This window comes from Pantherophis guttatus, chromosome 1, assembly GCF_059756535.1.
Source record: "Pantherophis guttatus breed Tessera chromosome 1, ASM5975653v1, whole genome shotgun sequence".
NCBI classification, from domain to species: domain Eukaryota; kingdom Metazoa; phylum Chordata; class Lepidosauria; order Squamata; family Colubridae; genus Pantherophis; species Pantherophis guttatus.
The window spans coordinates 323,314,787-323,337,637 of record NC_142063.1 but is presented as its reverse complement, the minus strand read 5'-3'; the positions used below and the strand labels follow the sequence as shown (position 1 = coordinate 323,337,637).

Here is a 22,851-nt window from a genome sequence, read left to right as displayed (position 1 = left end):
TTGCTAAAACAGTCCATAAGTTGTTGAAGGTCTTCAGCAGTGTGAGCAATAATGACAGCATCATCAGCAAAGAGGAAATCTCGTAAGCATTTCGGCTGGACTTTAGACTTTGCTCTCAATCTAGAGAGTTTTCCAATTGATCTAGTCCAGAGATAGATACCCTCTGTTGCAGTTCCAAAAGCCTGTTCCAGCATGACAGCAAAAGACTACTGAAACAGGAAATAAAGGGATTATTCAATAAACCAATCCAGAGTTCTCACTTGAGACACAAATGAATAGGCTGAAATTGACTGACTTCAGACACATTAGGTGAAGACCAAGCTCGCTGGAGAAGACCTTGATGCTGGAAATATTGGAAGAAGAGGAATACCAGCAGCAAGGTGAATAGATTACAAATGTACCATTGGATGATAGGAAAGACTAGATTAGAGACAGATTGTCATGGGAAAAATGGTTGCTAAGAGTGATTTGATGGCATATAATCAATCAGTAGGTTCTTCCCAAGCAATCATATAGCTTTATAAGAGGGAAGGTGATCTATGAAGGTATGAAGCTGCAGTTATAGATATTACTTCCTGGGGATGCACCTGTATTATGGAATAGCTTCTAATGGAAATTTGATTGGCCCTTATATCATTGACTTTCCATTCATTTTTGGACAGCTTTCAGAGGTTCAACTTATGCCATCAATGTTTTGTATTAGAAGATTCCCTTATATGTAGTGCTCGCCTAGTAACTGCTTCAATGACTAAAGTTAACAACAGTGCTGAAAAAAAAAATAACCTTACAAGCAATGCTCACAGTTATGACCTTTGCAGCATCTCTCAGTCATATGATTGTCATTACAATCATTATACATTGCCCTGACTTGTTTTCTTTCCTTCTCCACTCGCAGAGACTGGAAAGAAAGAGATTACAAGAGACTAAGCAGGTGCACAATGGGGAATATACATCAAAAGCAATGTGATGTTGCTGGCAAGTCCAAGCACTTTCAGATCTCGGGCTGGGAGCCATGAACATGCTACAGCCTGGTGTATTTCCCATTGCGAGCCTGTTACTCTCTTGTAATCCCTTCCTCTCCAATTAATGTAAATAGATATATTATTTCCCTTCTTCTTGATTATTCCAGCAGTGAGGCAAGCATCCCAAAGCCTGGGGAAAGGAAAAAGAAAGCAAAGTCATAGACACATGAGTTCTCATTTAACAACTGCTTCTCTTACCGACAGAGCTGCCAGTCCCAATTGTGCTAGCTAAATGAGGACTATTTGTACTGTTTTATTACTTTAATATTTTAATTGTACTGCAGTCAGTTTATTGTTTGGGGTTTTTTTTTGTGTGTGTGTATTGTGAGCAGCTGAGTTCTTGTTAATTCTGACAAGAACAAATAAAGTAAAGAAAGTATATTCAATAACGTATCTCTTTGAAAAATTATGAATAGACCATAGCTTTTATAAAGCTCTTGAGTCAGGATGGGTTCTTATACCAAGTTGCTCATTTTAAAGTTGCTTGGACAAACCTTACTGATTATCTGTGAGTTTGATCCTTGCCCTTTGTTACTTATGATATGTGATGTCCAGCTGTGTCCAGGAAATGATAAATTCCTCCTTGATGAGAGGTAATAAGCCAGACTTTTGAACAAATGGCATAGTTAGACCTGTCTAGGATGCACAAGATCTGTATTAAAGATCTTCTTGATGAAATGTTTAAATCAACATCCAACTCCAGACAGTTAGTTATAGAAGAAAGTGGTAATATTGTGTTTGAATTTTAACAGTATGTTGTATGGTGTGTTGTCTTTGAAAATGCCAGAAATTTCAACAGACTTAAAATAAGACAGTGAAATGGTTAATAGGAACTGGCTGATATTATCATGTTATGTCAGGTCTATGCCTCATGGTACATGCTAAGTTCATTTCCAGACTCGGTTCAAAGTGTTAATACTCCCCTTAAAACATTAATCAGACTGGGACCACACTTTTCTTTTACACACTCTTGCCCAGATGTTAATATAATCTTCAGAAGTCTCCCTTAAGATGCATCTGCTGAGAGATGAGATAGATGGCAACTAAAAAAGGCCTTTTAATGGCCTCTTTATTGCAAAGAAAAAACAAAAAACCCAAAACCATTTAACTCCTTAGCAATCATTCCAATAGCCCTACCCTCAGAATATTTGAACAAAAGCACAGTTGTATGTATTTACAGACCAACATTTTTGCACTGTATTGTCAATATATTTTCCATATGCAATTGCCAAATCAGAATTCTTATCAGAGAATGGGGAGAACTATTTTTTTCATTACATTCTACCTTGCCTAGGATTATCTAACCCCCAACTGTTTTACCATTTATGTTTTAAAATAATTTGAGTTTCCCCAATTGCAGTTTTTTAATCTACTCTCTTTCATCTATCTATCTATCTATCTATCTATCTATCTATCTATCTATCTATCTATATCATCTATATCATCTACCTCTATCATCTATCATCTATCTAATCTATCATCTATCTACTGGTATCTATCATCTATCTATCATCTATCATCTATCTCTATCATCTATCTCTCATCTATCTGTCTATCTATCTGTCTATCTATCTGTCTATCTATCATCTATATAATCTATCATCATCATCATCTATCTTATATCTATCCATATCATCTATAATTATAATCTAGCCAATTTCTAGAACTGCCCATCTCAGCAACTGACTCTGGACAGTGTACATCATAGAACATAAAAACAAATGAAGAACAATTAAAAAGATCTTGTAACTATTACCACATATCTATCTAAAGGCTACCATAGGCTATGCAATAGCATATGGAAAACTGTTGATACTAAATATATATAGTAACCATAAACTGCCCCTCTGAGATTTTCCTAGAACTAGAACTCACAGCTTTCCTCAAATCTATCATTCCATTTACATCTCCCAAATCCTCCTCTCTAGAATATAATCTGGAGGAGGAACCCATGTTTTGATTGACAGTTCTAACACCGAATTATCACAAGAACCAGGGAGAATTCAGATCTGGGCTTCATAGGATAATCCTTTGCTACGGGTGTGCAGAGAATACTTATCTTTTATAGTAGAGAGCAGTGTTGCTTTTTTTCTTTTTGAACTCACTTGCTCATTTCTTAGCTGCAGTTTCAGAATCCTAATAAATCAAGACAACCTGCTATATCAGATTATTTCAATGATCAAATTACAGAAAATCTTAATTGGGGCCTATTCATGCACTGTTACAAATGATACTAATTTCACACACTGCTGCACCTACAATGCATTCTATGGGAACATTCCTACTTCATGCTAATCAGTACCAAGATTATTATTAATTTTTTTTGCTGAAGTAGAACAACAAATGACTCATAAACTCCAGCCATAGCAAGACATATGCTTCCTAAAGCCACCCAGACTGATTAAAAGTCTGTCTGTCAAATCAGTAGTAAAAATCGAGTACTGTAGCAACCAATCATTTCGGAGTCACTTATATTCAAAATCAGTCTAATGGTAGTGCTTGTTATATATGCTTTTGCTCAGTTATTATCCATTTACTTCAGTTGGGCTGACAAGAAAGTAATCCGCATAGCTAGATTTTTTTAAAGTTCTCATTTGAGAACAGTCTGTTTGCTTGGGCAGCCTGGAGTTCTCTTAGTCAATTGGAATCTTTCTTGATTAAGAATATTAATCTTTCTTCTAAACGACCATTTGACTCATGCAACATGATCTTTCTCCTGTTGGCCCATGCCCAAAATGGTACCAAAAGATTCTATGCGTATGTTTGTACTTGCACATATTTATTATTAAAGAGAGCCAACATCTTTCCTGCCCTACACAATCCAGGCAGGTTGGCTGAATTATTTACTTACTCTTATTCTAAATGTTTACTCTGCCTTTCCCTCTTATCCACAGGAGGCCACTTATAAGGTCCATAGGACTCCCACCTTAGGAGGTCAAGTATTTCATAATTTGTTTGGTTACTTGTCCGAGACAGCTGCATTAGGGAATGTCAAGTGCAAGCAACCAGAACCACTTGTGAATTGTCTCAAGCAGTAGCTTTACTGTTAAGTCACCTGTTACAAAAAAACCTCACCCCAGATTGACCACATTCCCTTGGGCAAAGCCAGATAAGCCTTCAGGGATTCAGAGGTAGGTCAGGCCTATGCTGCTTTCTGCAGTGCAAAGACTCTAAGCTCAGCCCCCTCTTAATTCCTCCCTCGAGTCAGTGGTGGGATTCAATTTTTTTTACTACCGGTTCTGTGGGTGTGGCTTGGTGGGCATGGCATGGCTTGGTGGGCATGGCTTGGTGGGCATGGTAGGGGAAGGATACTGTAAAATCTCCATTCCCACCCCACTCCAGGGGAAGGATACTGTCTCCATTCCCACCCCAATCCAGGGGAAGGATACTGTAAAATATCCATTCCCTCCTCACTCCAGGGGAAGGTTACTGCAAAATCCCCATTTCCTCCCGATCAGCTGGGATTCGGAAGGCAGAGAATAGATGGGGGTGGGGCCAGTCAAAGGTGGTATTTACCGGTTCTCCGAATTACTCAAAATTTCCGCTACCAGTTCTCCAGAACTGGTCAGAACCTGCTGAATACCACCTCTGCCTCCAGTCTGTCTGGAGATGCCACCCCAGGGGAAGAATGAACAATAATCTTCCTCCTCCTAACTTTCTTACATGATTGAATTTGCCACACACCACACAAATGAAAAGAAAGGTGCATCTTTTTTTAAAAAAAAAAAACTTTATTCAATAATTATATCATTAGCTGAGTTTAGCCATTATACAGCATATACATAAGGGATGAAACAGAGAGAGGTGGGAGTTCTTCCATTCATTTACCACCTTCCTCTGCTTATAACTCTGCCAAAATGGCTGCAAAAGAGCTTTTCATCCTCGCTTATTGTAGAAATTAGTGGCTTCATGGCTTGGAAATCCAGGGCTCTTAAATCTACAGCTAGTAGGTAGCCTGGGTTTTGACAGGTTGGCAGCGGACATGATTAGATGAGACAACTCAGGTTGTGAGAAAATATGGGCAAAGCAGGGAGTCGGTTGGTAAGGCAAGAAGAGAGGAGCAGTGGGCATTTTCTCTGGGGAATGACAGACACAGATAAATAACAAAAAGGATTCTTCCCTCCATTCCACGGCAGGTAAGGAAGGGCTAGTTACTAGACCAGTGATGGCGAACCTTTTGGCTCGACATGTCAAAACTTCAGAAAATACCTAACTTGACTCTACTGACCTCTCTCTCTCTCTCTCTCTCTCTCTCTCTCACACACACACACACAGAAATAATTCCTTACTCCCATCTAAGCCACTCTGAACATTAGCCCAGGCCTCAAATTTATCCCTAGTACCACCACTGCTGCTAATATAGACTACCTTGCACAGTTCCCAAGGCACAAGAGCTTCAGGCTATGGCAGAATTGCCCCCGTGGCCCAACATTCCCCAGGATCTGCTATGTGCCACTTACCTTTAAAGGATGTTCTCCTTCTGTTAACAGGCTCTTGCAGCCTACCTGACTTTCCTTCAGTCAAATGAGGCTTTAAAGCAGTGGTGGGTTTCAAATTTTTTTACTACCGGTTTCTGTGGGTGTGGCTTGGTGGGCATGGCTTGGTGGGTGTGGCAGGGGAAGGATACTGCAAAATCCCCATTTCCTCCCGATCCGCTGGGACTCGGGAGGCAGAGAATAGATGGGGGCAGGGCCAGTCAGAATTTTTACTACCGGTTCTCCAAACTACTCAAAATTTCCACTACCGGTTCTCCAGAACTGGTCAGAACCTTTTGAAACCAACCTCTGCTTTAAAACGACTTTGGAGAATGCTCTTCCATGGCTTTTAAAGCATTCAGAAACTGCACAAAAACACAACCTGTTCTTGCATGATTTTCAGAGGCTTAGGAGGCTGTGTAAGAAGAGTGTGACCCTCTTGCTTGACTTCTGGAGGGTCCAGAGGCTGTATGAAAGCACACTTCAGTCTTGCCTGGCCTCCACAGTCTCTGAAAATTGCAGAACGGGGCATGCTTTTGAGAATAGTTGTTGAGTGTTGGCATAAACTCTGCTGTGTTACTCAAAATGTTGTGATGTGTCAGCTTTGACATGCATGTCATAGGTTTGCCATCACTGTCCTAGACAATGTGTTCTCTTGGTCTAGGCAGCTGCACTTTCTGGCTTTTTTCAAATCCTGGGCCCTAGACAATGCAGAGGGTATTAATACACTTAGTAGTATTTAAGAGTACACTTAAGAGTAGCTTACAGGGCTTTAGAGAGGCAGGTTCTCCCCATGGTTCATGCTTTAGGAGGGAAAAAGGAAGTGCTGGCAAAAAGTTTGCTTGACGCTACTTAAGTCCTCAGGAACTCAGCTGACAGCTTCAACTCTGGGGTGGCAAAAGCTGCCAATTTATTTATTAGATTTATACCTTGCCTTTCCACCAAGGTTCAAGGCAGCTTCCATGGGGAACTCCTGTTGTTTTATCCCTACAAAAGCAACCCTGTGAGGTAGGTTGGCCCGAAAGAAAGTAAATGGCCCAAAGTCACCCCGTGAATTTCCATGGCTAAGAGAAGGCTTGGCCCTGCTTCTTCCTAGTCCTAGTCCAATACCTTAATCACTCACTATACCTCGGCCATCCTAGTTGTCACTGGGTGACACCAGCCCAGAAGGGAAGAACGGAGGCGTTATTGGGGTGCAAATTTGGGGTTCCTTGGTATCTTTTTTTCCTGCTGGGCTGTGGACTGCTTTGAGATGCTCCTACCCCCATTGAGGAACCATATGGACCCCCAATTTTTCTTCATAAAGCAAGGCGGCACTGAAAACTGTCAGTGGCTCATCTGGAGAGTGGGCTAGCTGGCCAGACACGAGGTCCACACAGAGAGTATCATCGATCTCCATTGGGACAATGAGAGTGAAGACTGCCAAAGCACCAGCACTTGGTTGGCTCTCAGCCACTGGTTTGTTCTCCAGTCCTTCAGGCTGATATCCAGCTGAGTCGCTGCGGGCAATGGCCTTGTTGGAAAGCGAGAGCACTGCCTCAATCTTCTCACCTCTGTGCCCGGTCAAAATCGCGCTGACCAGATAGCGGCCAGAAACAGGAGCTGTGAAAGTTCCTGACGGGAGAAAAAGCACAGAAGAACCATTGAGCAAAGAAAGAGATTTTGCCTTTAATCCTTAAATCCTATTTAATTATAGAGTATACATTAAGAGCTGGAGACAAAGTCTTAATTTCAGAGATGGCTAGGGGATGATCTGGCAGAAAAAAGAGCCCGAAGAAGAAATGTATTGTTATCAGTGGGTCATAGTCAAAATGGCAATATGCAACTTCAAGTAGTGGAGATGGCATGCTGAATTTTAGTGGCTAGGGCACCGTAGTGAAAAAAACGATTGCAGCATTCAGGTTCATCCTAAAGTATCTGGTAGGTTATTATCCTTCCATGGGAAATCAGATGCTAAACGAGTGGTCTGACCCAGCTGCAGACTCCTTCATGCTATTATGACAACCATCCCATCCCATACATTCTTTTCACCTTACATTCACTGACCTGTTTTTGGGTCATAGAAATTGCCATCGTTCACCAGCTCCTTGTCAAAGATGACGGTTCCAGTATTGAAATGCCAGTTTGTCAGAGCTGCTGAGAAGGAGACTTTGGGCATTCTTCCAGGTGGACCTGGTGGTCCTGTGCAAGAGAATTAGGAGGAGAAAGAATCACCGTCTACCACTTGCTTGCTTTCTCCCCCTACCCTATCCAATCTACCAGATTTTCAATTTACCAGTAATCACATTGGTCCATTTATGGAAAACATGGCAATCAAAACTGTGATCTCACCTAGTGTCTATAATCCAAGCAGCAGCCTGTAAATATTATCCTCTGTTTTCCTCCATTACTCTATCCCTACCCCATAACATTACAGAAACAGGGGAGATGAAATAAACTGTCTGAAAAGGAGACTTCCATTTATCATAGTGCAGTAGTAAAGCATACAAGCCATTCCACTACCAACCAAGTTTAACACTAAACCCCTTTTCTACTACAGACTTTAGAGCACTTTTGCTACCAGTTCTAAACTAGATAGAACACAGGACTTAGTAGTTCCAATTGCCTAGGTTTAAGCCTTCAATTTCCTCCAAGAATAGAAATTACTTCTCTTCCACATCTCGCTATCTACTCTTTATTACCTTGTTTTCCAGGGAAACCTGCAAAAGAAAAAAAAAAGGAGTCACATAAACACAGGTATGGCCATACCTTGCACTTCTTACTGCTTTGTCTTCCTACTTACTATACAATTGCAGGTCAAATAAGGAGAGAATTTGCCCTTAGATGCATCAAGACTACATTTAGCGATGTCTAGTTAAGTTCATAGTTGAAGGTTTGGCAACTGCCACTTCCGCACACTGCACACCCACAAGAGTATTCTGGTATGATTCTTCCCATTATCGTCCTAATCTAGACCTTCCTTGTTTTTTAAGCCTTAGCCATTATAAAAAAAATCTCCAAACTCAATTTCCTTGTAAGAACATCTGCTTAATCCAAGAACTAGAACTGTTGCAGCTGTTTTTCTTCTGTCTGAAAAATCATTAATTGGGAAACCCTAAAACTCTTATCACTAACATATTTGGCAAGGATGACTATGGAATGAAAGGGAATGAGAGAGTTTGAAGAGATACAGCATTTACTAAGCAGTAAAACTGATCTTCTTGGGAGCATTGTATTATTAAAGGTACAGGCTACACCACCAAGAGTAATTGAACTTAGTTTCTCACCTGGAGGTCCCTCTATGCCAGTCTTTCCATCCTTGCCAGGAGGTCCCATCAGACCTGGAGGGCCCTGTTTTCCCATGGGGCCTGGAAGACCTGGAGGGCCTGAAAATTAGAACAAAGGACAGTCATTCTAGATAGTACCTCATAAGAAAGGGGAAGATGGTCAGGATATACAGGTAGTCCTCAATTTACAACAGTTCATTCATGAAAAAAATGACTAATGACTGTTTTTCACATTTACAACCATTGCAGTATCCGCATAGTCACGTGATCAAAATTCAGATGCTTGGCAACTAACTCATATTTATGACGGTCTCAGTGCCAGGGGGTATCCTTCTGCAACCTTCTGACAAGCAAAATCAATGGGGAAACCAGATTCACTTAACAACCCATATAACTAACTTAACAGCTGCAGTGATCCACATAACAACTGTGGCAAGAAAAGTCATAAAATGGGGCAAAACTCACTTAACAAATGTCTCACTTAGCGAAAGAAATGTTGGGCTCAATTGTGGTCGTCAATCAAAGACTACCCTGTACTACACCAAGGCCTTGATTCCTACCTCAGATGAAACCCTCCTCCTCCTCCTCCCCATCAGAGCTGCTAAAAGTACCTGTGAAGTCCTGCAGTGTGAGGTCATGCAGCTGACCCTTGAGGGTATGAAGGGAGCCATTGAGAGTACTGAGGTGGCGGTGGATGGTGCCCAACTGGCTGCCATGGATCTTCTCTAACAAGGCTCCGTGGCTGCGCAGAGTCCCATTCACTTCATGAACGCAGCCCCACAAAGCCGAGATGTGCTTGTCCAGCCCTTCCTTAATCTTGCGCAAGCTCCCCGAGACATGGTCTAGCCGTTCACAGGTGCCTTCCAGCTTAGTCAGTCGCTCGGCCAGACCCCCAGAGGCCCTCCGACAGTCTGATGCCTCCACTTGTAGGGTACCGCTGAACCGTTGAACCTCATGACCCAGGTCCTGGAAGCGCACATCGCTCTCGCCCACGTGCTCCGTCACCTCCTGCTGCACCCGGTTGATCTCTGTGATGATGCGATCCTTGGTCGTGCCCAATTCATGGATGTCCGTTTCATGCTTTTCCACTGTGGCCTGCAGCCCAGCCAGGGTCTCATTGAGCGAGCTGAAGCCCAAGATCACCTCGGAGAGCTCTCCCTGCAAAGACTGAAGGTGGATGCTAGAGCTGCCGCCGATCACGCTGAAGCCATCCAGGGGTTTGGAAGTCTCCCCTTGCTCGGTACCCAGTTCTGGCTTTTTCCCCATTGGCCGGCAGGCTGTTTGACAGGTTTCCACCTGCTCCCTGAGCTGCACCATTTCTCCCCGTAGCTGGGAGCAGCTCTGAGTGCAGGGATGGTGTTCCAACCTCTCGACCCCTTGCTCCAATTTCTCCAAGCGCTTATTGGTGCGATTGGAATAACGTATCAAATCCGGAGGCCCCGCACTCACGGAAATGACCATCCGGTTCTCCAGCTCGCCAATCTCTCCGGCCAGCTTGCCAAGGGCTTCGCTGTTCGCTCCCACCAAGCCTTGCAAGTTGCGCAATTTCCCGGACACGTCGAGCTGGTGGAGGCTGGAGCCCAGCAAGCGCAGTTGGCCCTCGTTGTCCAGCACGCGCCGTTCCAGGTCGCTTAAGATGCTGCTGATCTGCGAGTCCTGGTTGCCCGGTTCGGTGCAGATCTGGGTGCAGGCGTGAACGGAGGCGCGGACCCGCTCCAGCGCCCCCTGCTGCTGCATGCTACCGTCCTTCAGGCCGCCGACGTCCCGCGACAGATTGGCCAGAGCTCGGCCCACGTGGCTCTGGAAGTCGTTCAGCCGGGAGAACAAGAAGTCCAGCTGCCTCTCGGCTCGGCCGAGCCGATCGCCCGCTCCGTGCAGCATGACCTGCACGTCCTCCAAGTGCTCCAAGATGCCGCGCTGCGTGGTGTTGACGCGGCTCTCCACCTCGGTCATCCGCCTGTCGACGCTCCAGGGCGGCTGCGGCTGGGCCGAGGGCTGAGGCCGGCCTCCCACGTGGTGCTCGTCCAGGGCGGCTACCGAATCGGAGACGGTTTCCAAGCCGCGCTCCAGCTCGCCCACCCGGCCCTCCAGCTGAGGGCAGCACGCTTTGGGCAGCTGCTCGGCCAGGCGGTTCACGTGCTGCTGGATGGAGGTCGCGGCTTCGCGGCTCCGCTGGTCCAGGGAGGAGACCAACTTCTCCAGAGCTCGCAGCCGGTCGCGGTCCTCGCCTTGCTGCCGCTTCAGCTCCTCCGCGCCGGTTAGGCAGGAGGCGCAGGAGTCCTGCAAGCGCCGCTCCACTTCCCGCAGGACCTCGCCTCGGACGTCCGTCCCGCCGCCGCCGCCGCCGCCGCCCGCGCCTCGCCCGTTCTCGTGGTTGGCGATGCGGTTGTCGAGGCGCTGCAAGTGGCGCTGGATCTCGTTGAGGGTCTCCTTCATCTCCGGGTGGGCGGCGGCGGCGGCGGCGTCTGCTGGCTGCTGTTTGCCGTTCTCCGCTGCCCGGCGCACATCTTCGGTCAGCTTGGCGTTATTGGCCTGCACGGTAGACTGCAAGTCGTGCAGTTGCTTGGTCAGGCTCTGCACTTTTTCTTCCAGCTGTTGGACTTTCGCCGAGTCCCTGTGTCCTAAATGGAGAGATTGAAAAAGTGCATCAGGGCGCTTTGGCCTTGAATTTGATCGACTTGACAAAATAGCGGGGAGCTTAAACCTGAGTGGCTTCCTTTAACTCTTAAGGCAGCCCCACCCACTCCCGAACCTGCTTCTCTTCTTGTTTGGAGGGCAGCATGCATAACACCAATGATCAAGCCCAGGGGTGAAATCCAGCAGGTTCTGACAGGTTCTGGAGAATCGGTAGCGGAAATTTTGAGCAGTTCGGAGAACCAGCAAATACCACCTCTGGCTGGCCCCAGAGTGGGGTGGGAATGGAGATTTTGCAACATCTTTCCCCCAGGAGTGGGGTAGGAATGGAGATTTTGCAACATCCTTCCCCCAGGAGTGGGGAGGGAATGGGGATTTTGCAGTATCCTTTCCCTGCCACGCCCACCAAGCCATACCACGCCCACCAAGCCACGGCCACAGAACCGGTAGTAAAAAAATTTGGATTTCACCACTGATCAAGCCCATGGTGGAAGTTTAATCCAACTCTTCTATTTGAGATGCCCTATATTGGGAAAAACCATTAGAAAAGAATATATGGGAGTTCAGGGTTGAGCAGTGGAATCCTTGGTGCTCGGCTCTTTGCTTGCAGATGTTTCGCTGTGTCTGCTAAACGGAGCAAGCTCACATTGCACGTTGCACTGGTGTTACCTAGTTGAATAATGAATCATCTGCAAACAACTAACCAAGCTCAGAGAGCGCCAAGGACTCCAGACTAGGAAAGATAGCTGGAAGGGTCTGTGAATTAAGTAAATGCTTAGATCATTTTCCCGAAACCAAAATTGCATTAAGCAAAGCTTAAAATGATTCTTGGAATATTCTTGCACAAATCACATAAGCCTTTTCCTTACATGCAGTTTTCATTGGCATCTCAATGCTCTTTGATACCATGTTACACTGGTCCTTTGCAGAACATGTAAACCCCCTTTTTTTCCCCAAATAGAACCATGAGGTGTTGATATTTTTGTCCCCAGTCTCACCCCAATTTTGGAGAACTATATTAATGCAACGAAACCAGCTTTTATCAGTAATTCTAAGATGGAAATATTTTAGCATGATTCCGGGCAGCATGAGTGAGAAACAGATGTCATTGGCTATTCATCAACCAGCATGTTTTCATTGTAATCACCAATGAGAACAATACATTTTATTAACTAGCCAGGAAAGCATATAACTTTAAATTATTCTAGAATAACGTTATTCTGTACCCTAATGAAAAAAAAGTTCCTTCCTGGAACTTAATCTGAAGAAAAGAAAAAATGAATAGCTTTTTTCAGCCTATGGCCAAGTAATGGGTAACTGCAGGATACAAAGTTTTGCTGGATTAGGCCCAAACTCCCTCTCATTCAGCACTATTTCTTCCAGTAGCAATGGGCTAGTATGGGAAGCTGATGATAGTTTCCCCTATAACTTGCCTCCAAAAGCTGGTCTTCCAAAATGCACTGCATTTGAATAAGAAAAAAAACCTAAGGGGTATCTCTTCTCTCCATGCATTTATTGAATCTTCTTTAAAATCATCTCCTTAAGCCTCTTTAGAATAATCTCGTGAGAGACTGAATCTCCCCACATCTGGCACTTATCTTCCCATCAGCCTCCTTCAACAATGAGCAGCTGCAAAGATGCTGGGTAGATTGTAATAGTTTTTGAAAGAGATTTGACAGGTGCATCTTGTCACAGGTTGAGAAAAAGAGCCCTGCTAAAATGCCGTCTCTTCAGCCATTAAAGATCGAAGAGCTCCACTGCTCTTCATGTCCTCTGACAATTTAATGGAGATTCTCCCAGGGGTCAGAAGCATGGGAAAATACCCAATGCAAGGAATCAAATTCGTGCTAATGTACGTTTAGGCTGAGAAAATCTGGGAAGAGGTTTGTGGCAGGGGAAACCAGAGTGAGGAGTTGCCGGTGCTGGGAGCCAACCAAGTGAAAATCTGTGAAGATGTGCTGCAAGGTTGCCAAGTTAATAAACCCAGAGCAACCATCAATCTTTCAGAAGGCAATCTTTAAAGAGTCAATCTCTTAGGAAGCTGGCAAAATGCTATGATTTGTGCTCCATATGCATACATTTGCATGTGCTGATCACATTCATACAGGGGTGAAATCCAGCAGGTTCTGACAGGTTCTGGAGAACCGGTAGCAGAAATTTTGAGTAGTTTGGAGAACTGGCAAATACCACTGCTGGCTGGCCCCAGAGTAGAGAGGGAATGGGGATTTTGCAGTATCCTTCCCCTGGAGTGGGGTGGGAATGGGGATTTTACAATATCCTTCCCCCAGGCGTGGAGTAGGAATGGAGATTTTACAGTATCCTTCCCCTGGAGATGGGTGGGAATGGAGATTTTGCAGTATCCTTCCCCTGCCACGCCCACCAAGCCACGCCACATAACCGGTAGTAAAAAAATTTGGATTTCACCACTGCATTCATAGCTATGCTTCGCCTCCCTGCCTTCCTCATCTCAGAGCTTTTCTTTTTATGCTAGGAAAACTGTAGGGGGTGAGTGGGAATTACCACACAAGGGGAAGAATGTAGATTTTTTTTAAAAAAAGAGAGCAATCCTACCACCACAGCAAACTGGAAACTTTATTTACACCTTTTCAGTTTACCTTCTCCACCACTGAGGGGGTTGCCAAAGCCAGCTAGGTTGGGTCGACCAGGCTGAGGTCGTGGTCGGTTGGTAGTAAGTAGCGTCCCGCTTTCAGCACAGTCGTCACCTGAATAGCCAGAGCAGCATCGCCACTCCAAGTCTGAGACCATCTTGTAGGCCACCTTATAGCGTGGGCGCACAAAACTCCGGTATCTGTCAGGTAGAAGAAAGAGCCAAGAGGATTTGTGCCTGGAGTAAGAAATGGGGCAGGGGTCTTTTGGGGGTTAGCTATTTGCTTGGAGAAGTAATAATATTCTTGGCAGGCAGCTGGTAAGCATTATGTATTTCCCTTCTTAGGGTGAGGTGGTTCTCTATAGCAGGGGTTATCAACCTTGGTAACCTTGGTAGCTTTGCTGGCTGAGGAATTCTGGGAGTTGAAGTCCACAAGTCTTAAAGTTGCCAAGGTTGGAAACCCCTGCTCTATAGCATTCTTTTCACCCATGGACAGTCAGAACTCGCTGCATATATTCCTCAGAAAAAGCTAAAAGCTCCTCTAGTTTGAACAAGCATTGGTCTCTCTTCCTGGACAAATAGGCTTGACAATGACTGATCTTAAAAAAACTAAACAGGGTCAAACTTAATGCTTAAGTAGGAGACCACCAGAAATCCTTCAGATGTAGTCTACACTGGGAAGTAAAAAGTTGGCAATTCAAACGATTACCACTAGGAGGTAGCAGATCACTTCCATGTACACGGCCCATTAACTTTTATTGGCGCTGGGATCGGTGCCATTTCCCTAATGGACTGGGCACACGCCAGGCAACAGCCACAGGCATCCAGCCTCTCTTCCCCATTTGCCCAGAAAGGTCATGACCTCTTAATCCACCCAGCGAGCAAGCCAACCTGCCAGTGAAGCTGGGATCAATGCGATTGAGTAGGGGACAAATGCATTCTGTTTGCCCTATTGGTGTTTTCAGTCCAAACCCAATTCTACATGTTCTGCAATGACTGGGAACTATAAGAGATCTACTGTGACTTATACAGCTGTTCCAGAGGTGGGTTTCAGCAGGTTTTGACCAGTTCTGGAGAACTGGTAGGGGGAATTTTGAGTAGTTTGGAGAACCAGTAGTAAAAATTCTGACTGGCCCCGCCCCCATCTATTCTTTGCCTCCTGAGTCGCAACTCATCGGGAGGAAATGGGGATTTTGCAGTAACCTTCCCCTGGAGTGGGGTGGGAATGGAGATTTTACAGTATCCTTCCCCTGCCACGCCTACCAAGCCACGCCCCACCAAGCCATGCCACGCCCACCAAGCCACACCCACAGAACTGGTAGTAAAAATTTTTGAAACCCACCACTGAGGTGTTCCCTTTTCCCTGCTTGCCCCTCACTCACATGACAACACGAGGACACTGGAGCTGTCCCCAAACACATGGCTGATAATCTGGTTTCACATATGTGTCGACTCCATCCTCCACCACACAGCTCACTTTCCGGGATACCACATAGGCACACCAATTCCTGCAATGGTGCAAGAAAGGAAGGTTGGGTTGATCCACTACTGAATGATTTTGTTCTACTCCAGCCCACGCAGTCAGCCTACTTGCACAGCAAATGGTAGCGAACCCCAAAATCTACCCCACTTCCAGATTCCCACGTACGAGAGATGCTCTAATTTAGGTCTGAGGCCAGGACCTAAATGGCTTCATTTTCAGGGAGATTCTCTGAGCAGCAGGTTTCTAACTCCTGCCTATTCCACATTGCTAATGATAAAGAGCAACGTTGCTTTGACATATTTGGCACAAAGATTCAGCTTCTAGAGAGAGGATGAGGATTTGAGAGAGGCCTTAAATTTTAATGCTTGTTTTAAATAAATCCCCCAAAACAAAGCATGGGATTCAAGCAGAAGCCAGAGGCAGATGTGCCTAGGCACACTTTAATGTTAATCTAAACTAAGAGACTCCTCTTCATTGTTGCTTTAACAAAGAGACTTTGATAAAGACCAAAAAAGGTACTGAGTGGAGAAACTTGGTGCTGAGCTACAGAACTGGGGCATGGCTATACAAAGACAATATAAGATGGGGGAGACTTGGCTCTGAAATAGAACATCTGAAAAGAGTCTGTTGCTATTGACCATGTTGAGCCAGCAATGTGATCCAGCTGCTAAAAAGGCAAATGCTATCTTGCATTACATTACTATGAGTGTAGAACTCAAATCGTAGGAAGTAATTGTTCCTTTCCACAGACTCCATTTGGAGAGGTAGTTCAAAAAGACAGTGACACGTTGGAGCAAGCTCAGATGAGGGCTGCTGGGAACTGTAAAGGATCTGAAAGCCAGCCCTATGATGTCCCAAGGGTACTTTTTCAGAAGGCAACTGGACTTTTGTTTTTCTTGAAGACGTTTGGCTTTTCATCCAAGAAGCATCTTCAGTTCTGACTCAATGATGGAGGATCCATTTGAAACACTCAAGTGGCCTTGAGGGCACAGATAGAGCTCCTAGTGGCCTCATTGACTCTCAGAAAGAATGCTAACAACCAGATAACTGCAAAGAATATAAATCCTTCCATCGTCCATGATTCAATCAGAACTGAAGAAGCTTCTTGGATGAGAAGTGAAGCGTCTTCAAGGAAAAAGAAAGTCCAGTTGCCTTTTGAAAAAGCACCTTTGAGACAACCATGACCTGGATGACTGAGAATCTTCATAAACATTCAGCCCTATGATGAGCAACAAAAGAATCTGGACAGAAAAAAGCAAAACACTGAAGGGAGAAATGACGGAGGTCTTCAATTATCTGAACAGCTGTCACAAGAAAACAGAATAGATTTATTTTCCATTGCCCCAGAGGGCAAGACCAGAACCAATGGGTTAAAATTACAAGGAAGGAGTTCAGTCTTTATGTTAGGAGAAACTTCCTGACTATATGTGTTATCAGCCAATGGAACAGGCTGTCGCACAAAATAATGAGTTGTCTTTTCAGTGGAGATCTTCCGGCAGAGGGGAGATAGTCAGAGAGGCTTTAAGGGATCCTGTATTGACTAGGGTGTTTGACTAGAACAATGCTTCTAATGTCCTTTTCTGTGATTAAACTACTGAGAATCATATGATTATGGCAGTATAAAAATCTGACAGATTAGATAGGCAGTGATGCCATGTGCCCAATGGGCTGGCGGATACACTGTAAGGTGATCATATCTGTGGAATCCCACTGGCCTAGTGAGAGAAAATGTATAATCTCCCACTACTGTAGCGTAGTAGTGAACCCCTCAAAATATTCAGTAACAGAGGAAATGGCACCAGAGCAATTCCCTCTTCTTTTGTCTCTTGGCTATGCACTTAATGAAGGAATCCTAACTCCCTGCTTGTTTACTTTCCTTGCCACCAACACCCCAGTTGCAGTACACGTTGGATGCAGGTGAATTGCCTTAAGAATGCTTTTCACCTTTGCTCGGACAGAGCCTTAAGGCCTAATGGCCTTTAATCAAGGAGGAGTGTGACCTGAGAAGAGATATTCTACTAAAAAAGAGCCGGGTCAAAGGCCAGGCAAGGATGCCTCTCTCCATTATTGGAAAAGATTAATCTGAACTAACAAGTTACTTTCCTACTGGTTAATATTTGCCCAGCTCACCTTATCATATTCCCCATCCTCACAGAGGAAGTTTAGGTATTTCCTGCATGCCAGGGTCAACTTGAGAAAGGAATTCATATGAAATGGTAATGGATTGATCCTCTTAACATTGCGTTGAGAATTTTTCCTGCACAATAATTACTATGGCAAGATTTTGAACAGGGGCAGTTCAAACCAGGCTTCAGTACGTATAAATAAGCCTTTTCCCATTATCTGGTGCTCAACATTTGTGCCTCCACTGAGAGCCGCCAGAAGGCCCCACTCTGTTGGGAATTTCCAGCAGATGGCAAAACTCATTGGTTTTGACAGCCTTTGGAGATCTGAGATAATATGTTGTTTCTGTCTGGCTGCTATTTTTGTGTAATGTTTGTGCACTGATTCAGTACGTTTTCATAATGGATGATTTTAGTCTTGGTTGTTATAAGCTGCAATAGATGTGTGGCTGAAGAACTGCCTATAAATCTAACAACAAATAAATATTCTCCAGACCTCCAAAGCCAGCCCACGAGAAGAGGCCTAACTAGGAAAAAGTGAGGGCCTATTCTGGGCAAATTATGGAGTAGTTAAGATGGGAGGAGGAAGTGAAGGGTGATTGTATCAATGAACAAGTCTTGTATTACTTTGCTTTTCTCCTCTAATCTACAACTCTTGCCAAGATCCATTTCTTGTTATTATTTTCTGGAGCCCCTTTCTTTCTGCCTCCGTACAATGCTGCTCCTATTTCCCAAACTAGCTGCAAATTTACCCTGGAATCTAATTCCCCCTTTAAAAAGCAATATCCATTCAAACCTCAACTGCTCTTGCTATTCCTCCCCCCTCTACCCCACCCCACCCCACATAATTAGCTTAAGAAAAACTCTGAAGTACTGGAGAAAGCAGCAACTTCTTTCTCCCACCCCAAGGACCGCTGTCTCCTGTTTCCATTATATGATTCTTCAGCATTTATCTCAATTCCTCAACATCCCACAAATATTTTGTGGTCATCTTGAGGCACAGTCCTCTCCCCCATAAAGACAACCCATTCCCAAGTCTTATTCTCATAAATATTAACAGCTTACAATACATCTATGGTAGCAAGCAGGACTTTCCATCTCAAGCACCTACACTTACCCTGCATCTGTGGGAAAAGATGCCCCCCCCCAAACAAAAAAAGAAGCTGATGGGGTGGGTAGCTAGACCAATTGGGCATGGGATAGTCCTCAGCCCTTAATTTGCATCCAGAGCCTCTTTCCACCTTCTGTTGGGAAAGATAAGCACATGGACAGGGATTGAAGTGTGTTGCTATGGAAACACCATTGTCACCACCTCTTTTCCATGTTCACTGTCAGGCATCTTTCTTGGGATTTCAAGCCAGTGTATAATCAATCATTCATAACAACATATAATATAACAGCACATAAAGTCCATTACAGTAAATAGCAATAGATTATGAGGCTATTCATGGCTTGCCTCTATTCAGTTTTAAAATTTAAAACTGACATAGTGTGAGTCCAATTTCTCCCCGCCCCACCCACCCACCAACCCCATGGTGGGATAAGCAATGGGTACTTTTAAACCTGCAATCACATGCAATGTAGATTTGCCACTGCTAAGATGGGCAGCCAGCCATATCTAAATATGCAATGCAAATAAGGCCCTTCTCTTGCGGGGGGGGGGGTTTCAATCCTCCATCCTCTTCTAACCAGCTCCTAGGTCTCCTCCATATCCTTTAAACCTCATAGGAACACAAAAGCTGTCTTTTCCAGGGCCTTTCCCCTCAGGCCAGTGGCAGTAACTAGCTTCCCAGAAGCTCAGATGCAGAAGTGCATTATGCCTGTGAAAGTCTGACTTTCTTCCCTTTGCCCTTCCGTTTCTTTCTGAAGGACCCGTATCCGGACGGCTTGATTTTGCCCCATCCCTGCATCTGCCATTGTCTGTAGAGTCAGCTGTCTTACCTGTGGCGACTGGCCACCCGGGCCCCATTGGTTGCTTGTGCTGTCCCTTGGAGCTGTGTGAAAGGCAGGTTGTTTCCTGTGTAGAGATTGTACCTGGGAGGGTAGTTCATGCCCCAGACCTCCCTGGCCAGGAGGCCCCACCAAATGCAGAGCCATGCAGTGGCCCCAGGGCTGGCCATTCCCAGTTCTTGGTGATTCTCTCCCTGGGCTCCCGGGTCAGGTGCACATGGCCTGGGCCCCTAGGCCCTTGGCAGCAGGGTCAGTGATGATGGCAGAGCAGGAGTCTTCCTTTCTTTCTGGCCCTCTCCCTGACGCTCAGCCTGCAGGCACCGACGTGGGCCGAGAGGGCTCTGTGCAGCCGCTCACTCCTCACACACTGACAGCTTTGCAAACTTCCCAGAGCTGGCTTGCTCACTCCCCCCAACTTCCTGCCTGGCAGCTCTGAGCCCCAGCGCCCTGCTCCCCCCCACACTTAAGCCTTCCCTATCCTGGGCTTCCCTGCTCCCTGCCCAACCGCTGGCTCCCTCACCCCTGGGTTGGCCTTGGCCCTCTGAACATCCCCTCCACCAGCCAGCCTCGTTCGAAATGGGGATTTTCTGCAGCCTCAGTTCCTGCTTGGCCACCCCCTCCCTCCTGTGCTGGGTTTGGGCTGCTTGCTCACATCTGCTTCTCGTTACAGTCAGGACGGGAACGGGGGGGGGGAAGAGAGAAGAGTGTGCAGGAATGGGAAAAACGAGAGGGGTTGCGCATGAAGCCCGACCAGCTCAAGGGAGTCGGCACAACACTGCTACTGAGTGAGGTCCCTGCCATAGGGCAAGAGGCCACGTACCCACCATGCGTGGACCCTGTGCTTCGACATGCCACACTTTCCCCCATCCCACCCCACTCCAGAGCTGGGGAAATGATCTCAGCTCTGGGTCCGATTCATGGGCCTTGGAGTCTGCTGCCCCTCCAGTTCTCCCACGTCACTAGCCAGGAGAGTTTCCAGCAAGCAGCCTGTCTGGCTAGTCCCCAAAGAGATGTGTGCATGTCTGTGTGAGAAAGGAACAGATCTGAGACAGGGGAGGCTTTGTTTCTGAGAAGTGGGGTGGTATTCTCCGACTCGTTTCTGTAGTCCTTCAATCTTGCTGCTCTTCCCTGGCCAGTCTCACCTGCTCCCCTTGACTACAGTCCAGCCATCCCACACTGGGATTTCTTTCCAACGTCCCAAACAGGATTGCCATGAAACGTAGAGCCTGCAACTATTGGAGAGGCCTGATTTTACACAAAGGGTCTCCCTCAGTCCATCTGGGCCTAACGGCGCTACGCCCTTAGCCTCTAACTTTCCTGTTATATAGGAAGTTTTTGCTTAGAAGGCTCAAAATGCCTGAGGGCTTCCAGGCAGGGCTAAAAATCCTGAGCAAAACAAAAAAAGCAGATACCAAAGTTGAATCTCCCTTAGAAGGACTTGAAACTGAATTCCCCATTCCCTTTATATGGAAAACAGAAGATGTCAGAGTGAGATATCATCAAGTAAGGCTGATTTCATGGGCAAATGCATATTATTTGATCTCTCTACTAACAACTTGTAGCTGTTCCCAGGACCGTCCTGGAAACCTTAGACCACATCTCTCTCTCTCTCTCTCTCACACACACACACACACACACCATTCTGGAAGGAAGAAGTGTGTTTTTTTTCAAGCTTCTAGAAGGACATCTAGTCCATGTGCATAACAATTCCTGTTCTGGCTACAGTAGTTCCAGAAAGCCAGTCTCAATGCTATGTTCTTATACCTCAGTAGAACTGGCAAAAGGAGATGGTATGATATTTCAGAGCAGCAGCACTTATCCCAACCTTCCTGAATCTGTAGATGTGCCTGGACTATAATATCCCTCATCCTCAAGAGCTGGAAATGCTGGGTAGGGCTTCTAGAAAGTTCCGATTGGAAACCATGGAACTTTCTATTTTCCAAAATGGCAGTTGACCAGGAAGAATTGTCTTGCTTCAGATGTTACATATGAGTACATCCAGTGAGGTGGCAGCACCTAGCCAACCTTGGCTAATCTCAAAAAAAGCTAAGTAGCTGATTAGTATTTGGATGGGAGACTACCGGGAAATTTCACGGCTATAGAGACTGGGCTGGAATTTAAAACAAAATCTTGGAAAAAAGGCACCAGGGAAGTATCCCTGTGTGATTGCCAAAAATCTGTATTGCTATGGCCAGGAGGTCCCCAGGAGTTGAGCTCAGCTTGAAGGAGACTTTACTGTATATACGTGTGTGCAGATGAGTAATGAAACGTATGTCTGTGCTGCCCCTTATCTATATGTGTTCATTCTGCATACCTGAACAGAGTGTCTGGAGCATTCAGTTCATGCATCAGGGGTATCAATGTTGTACAGATGTGAATGAGAAGTATGAGCTGAGACAGACTTGGGTAAGGAAAATAGTATTATGCCACAGTACATACCTGTGTGATGTGTAGCTGCAGGGCTATTTTCCTACAAGGTACTGTAGTACAGTCGGGTGGGCTTAAAAAATTTTAGCAAGGGGTTCTCTGCCCAGTTGCTGGGTGGGCGTGGCCATGGTGGGCGTGGCCATGTCGGCCTCCTGCACCACAGCAGGGGGGCATTTTTGCCCTCCCTGCGCTCCGGAGGCTTTCCTTGAGCCTCCAGGAGGGCGAAAGCGGCTTCCCCACGCCCTTCTGAACTTGGTGGGTTGCCCCCAGTTCGCACCGGTTCTATAGAACCCGTAGTAAAACCGGTGGGAGGCTCCGCCCACTGACCCTGACATCATAAAAACACTTCTGCGCATGTAGAGAAGAGTGCACGCGTATGCAAAGCAAGTGAGCGCGCTCAGCCCCGTTGCGAACCAGTAGTAAAGGTAAGTAGAACCCACCGCTGTTCCACATGTGCCCTGCACTTACCTGCATCCAAAACAGGCCGCGTGGGGACTCCTGGGAGGGGAGGGGCGGGTGGGGCCAGCCAGGAGTGGGATTTAGGGGTTCTCCGAACTTCACAGAATCTTAGCTAGAAGTTCTCCCGAACCCCTGCGAACCCCCAGCAGCCCACCCCTGAGTACAGTCCAATTTTCCCCCAAAGACCCTTGAGACCCACAGACAACAGGTAAGCTTTCCTGTTCTTCTTCTCTGCAGAGACTAATACCTGCCTCCCCTTTCCTGTTGTTTTGTTCGTCCCTATGCTGAGTTAGTGTCTGGTGCTGGCTGGCCTTTCTCTCTGCAAAAGAAATCAGTGTGAGGAAAGCAAACTACCATCAGGGGGGAAAAAGTGGTCCCTCACTTCTGCCTTCAGGAGGGGGAAG

The 22,851-nt window shown here is 45.8% G+C and overlaps 1 protein-coding gene across 1 annotated transcript; it reads right to left on the bottom strand.

Annotated features, from left to right (window-relative positions):
* Positions 1-4,732: 4,732 nt before the first annotated feature.
* Positions 4,733-20,217, bottom strand: EMILIN1 (elastin microfibril interfacer 1). The gene is made up of 8 exons (XM_034421151.3): positions 19,553-20,217; positions 15,388-15,513; positions 14,013-14,206; positions 9,375-11,384; positions 8,764-8,862; positions 8,179-8,196; positions 7,544-7,678; positions 4,733-7,111 (listed from the first exon to the last, which is right to left on the bottom strand). Exons 1-8 carry the CDS (start codon positions 19,729-19,731, stop codon positions 6,756-6,758), a joined length of 3,117 nt encoding a protein of 1,038 aa, XP_034277042.2. The 5' UTR covers positions 19,732-20,217; the 3' UTR covers positions 4,733-6,755.
* Positions 20,218-22,851: the final 2,634 nt, after the last annotated feature.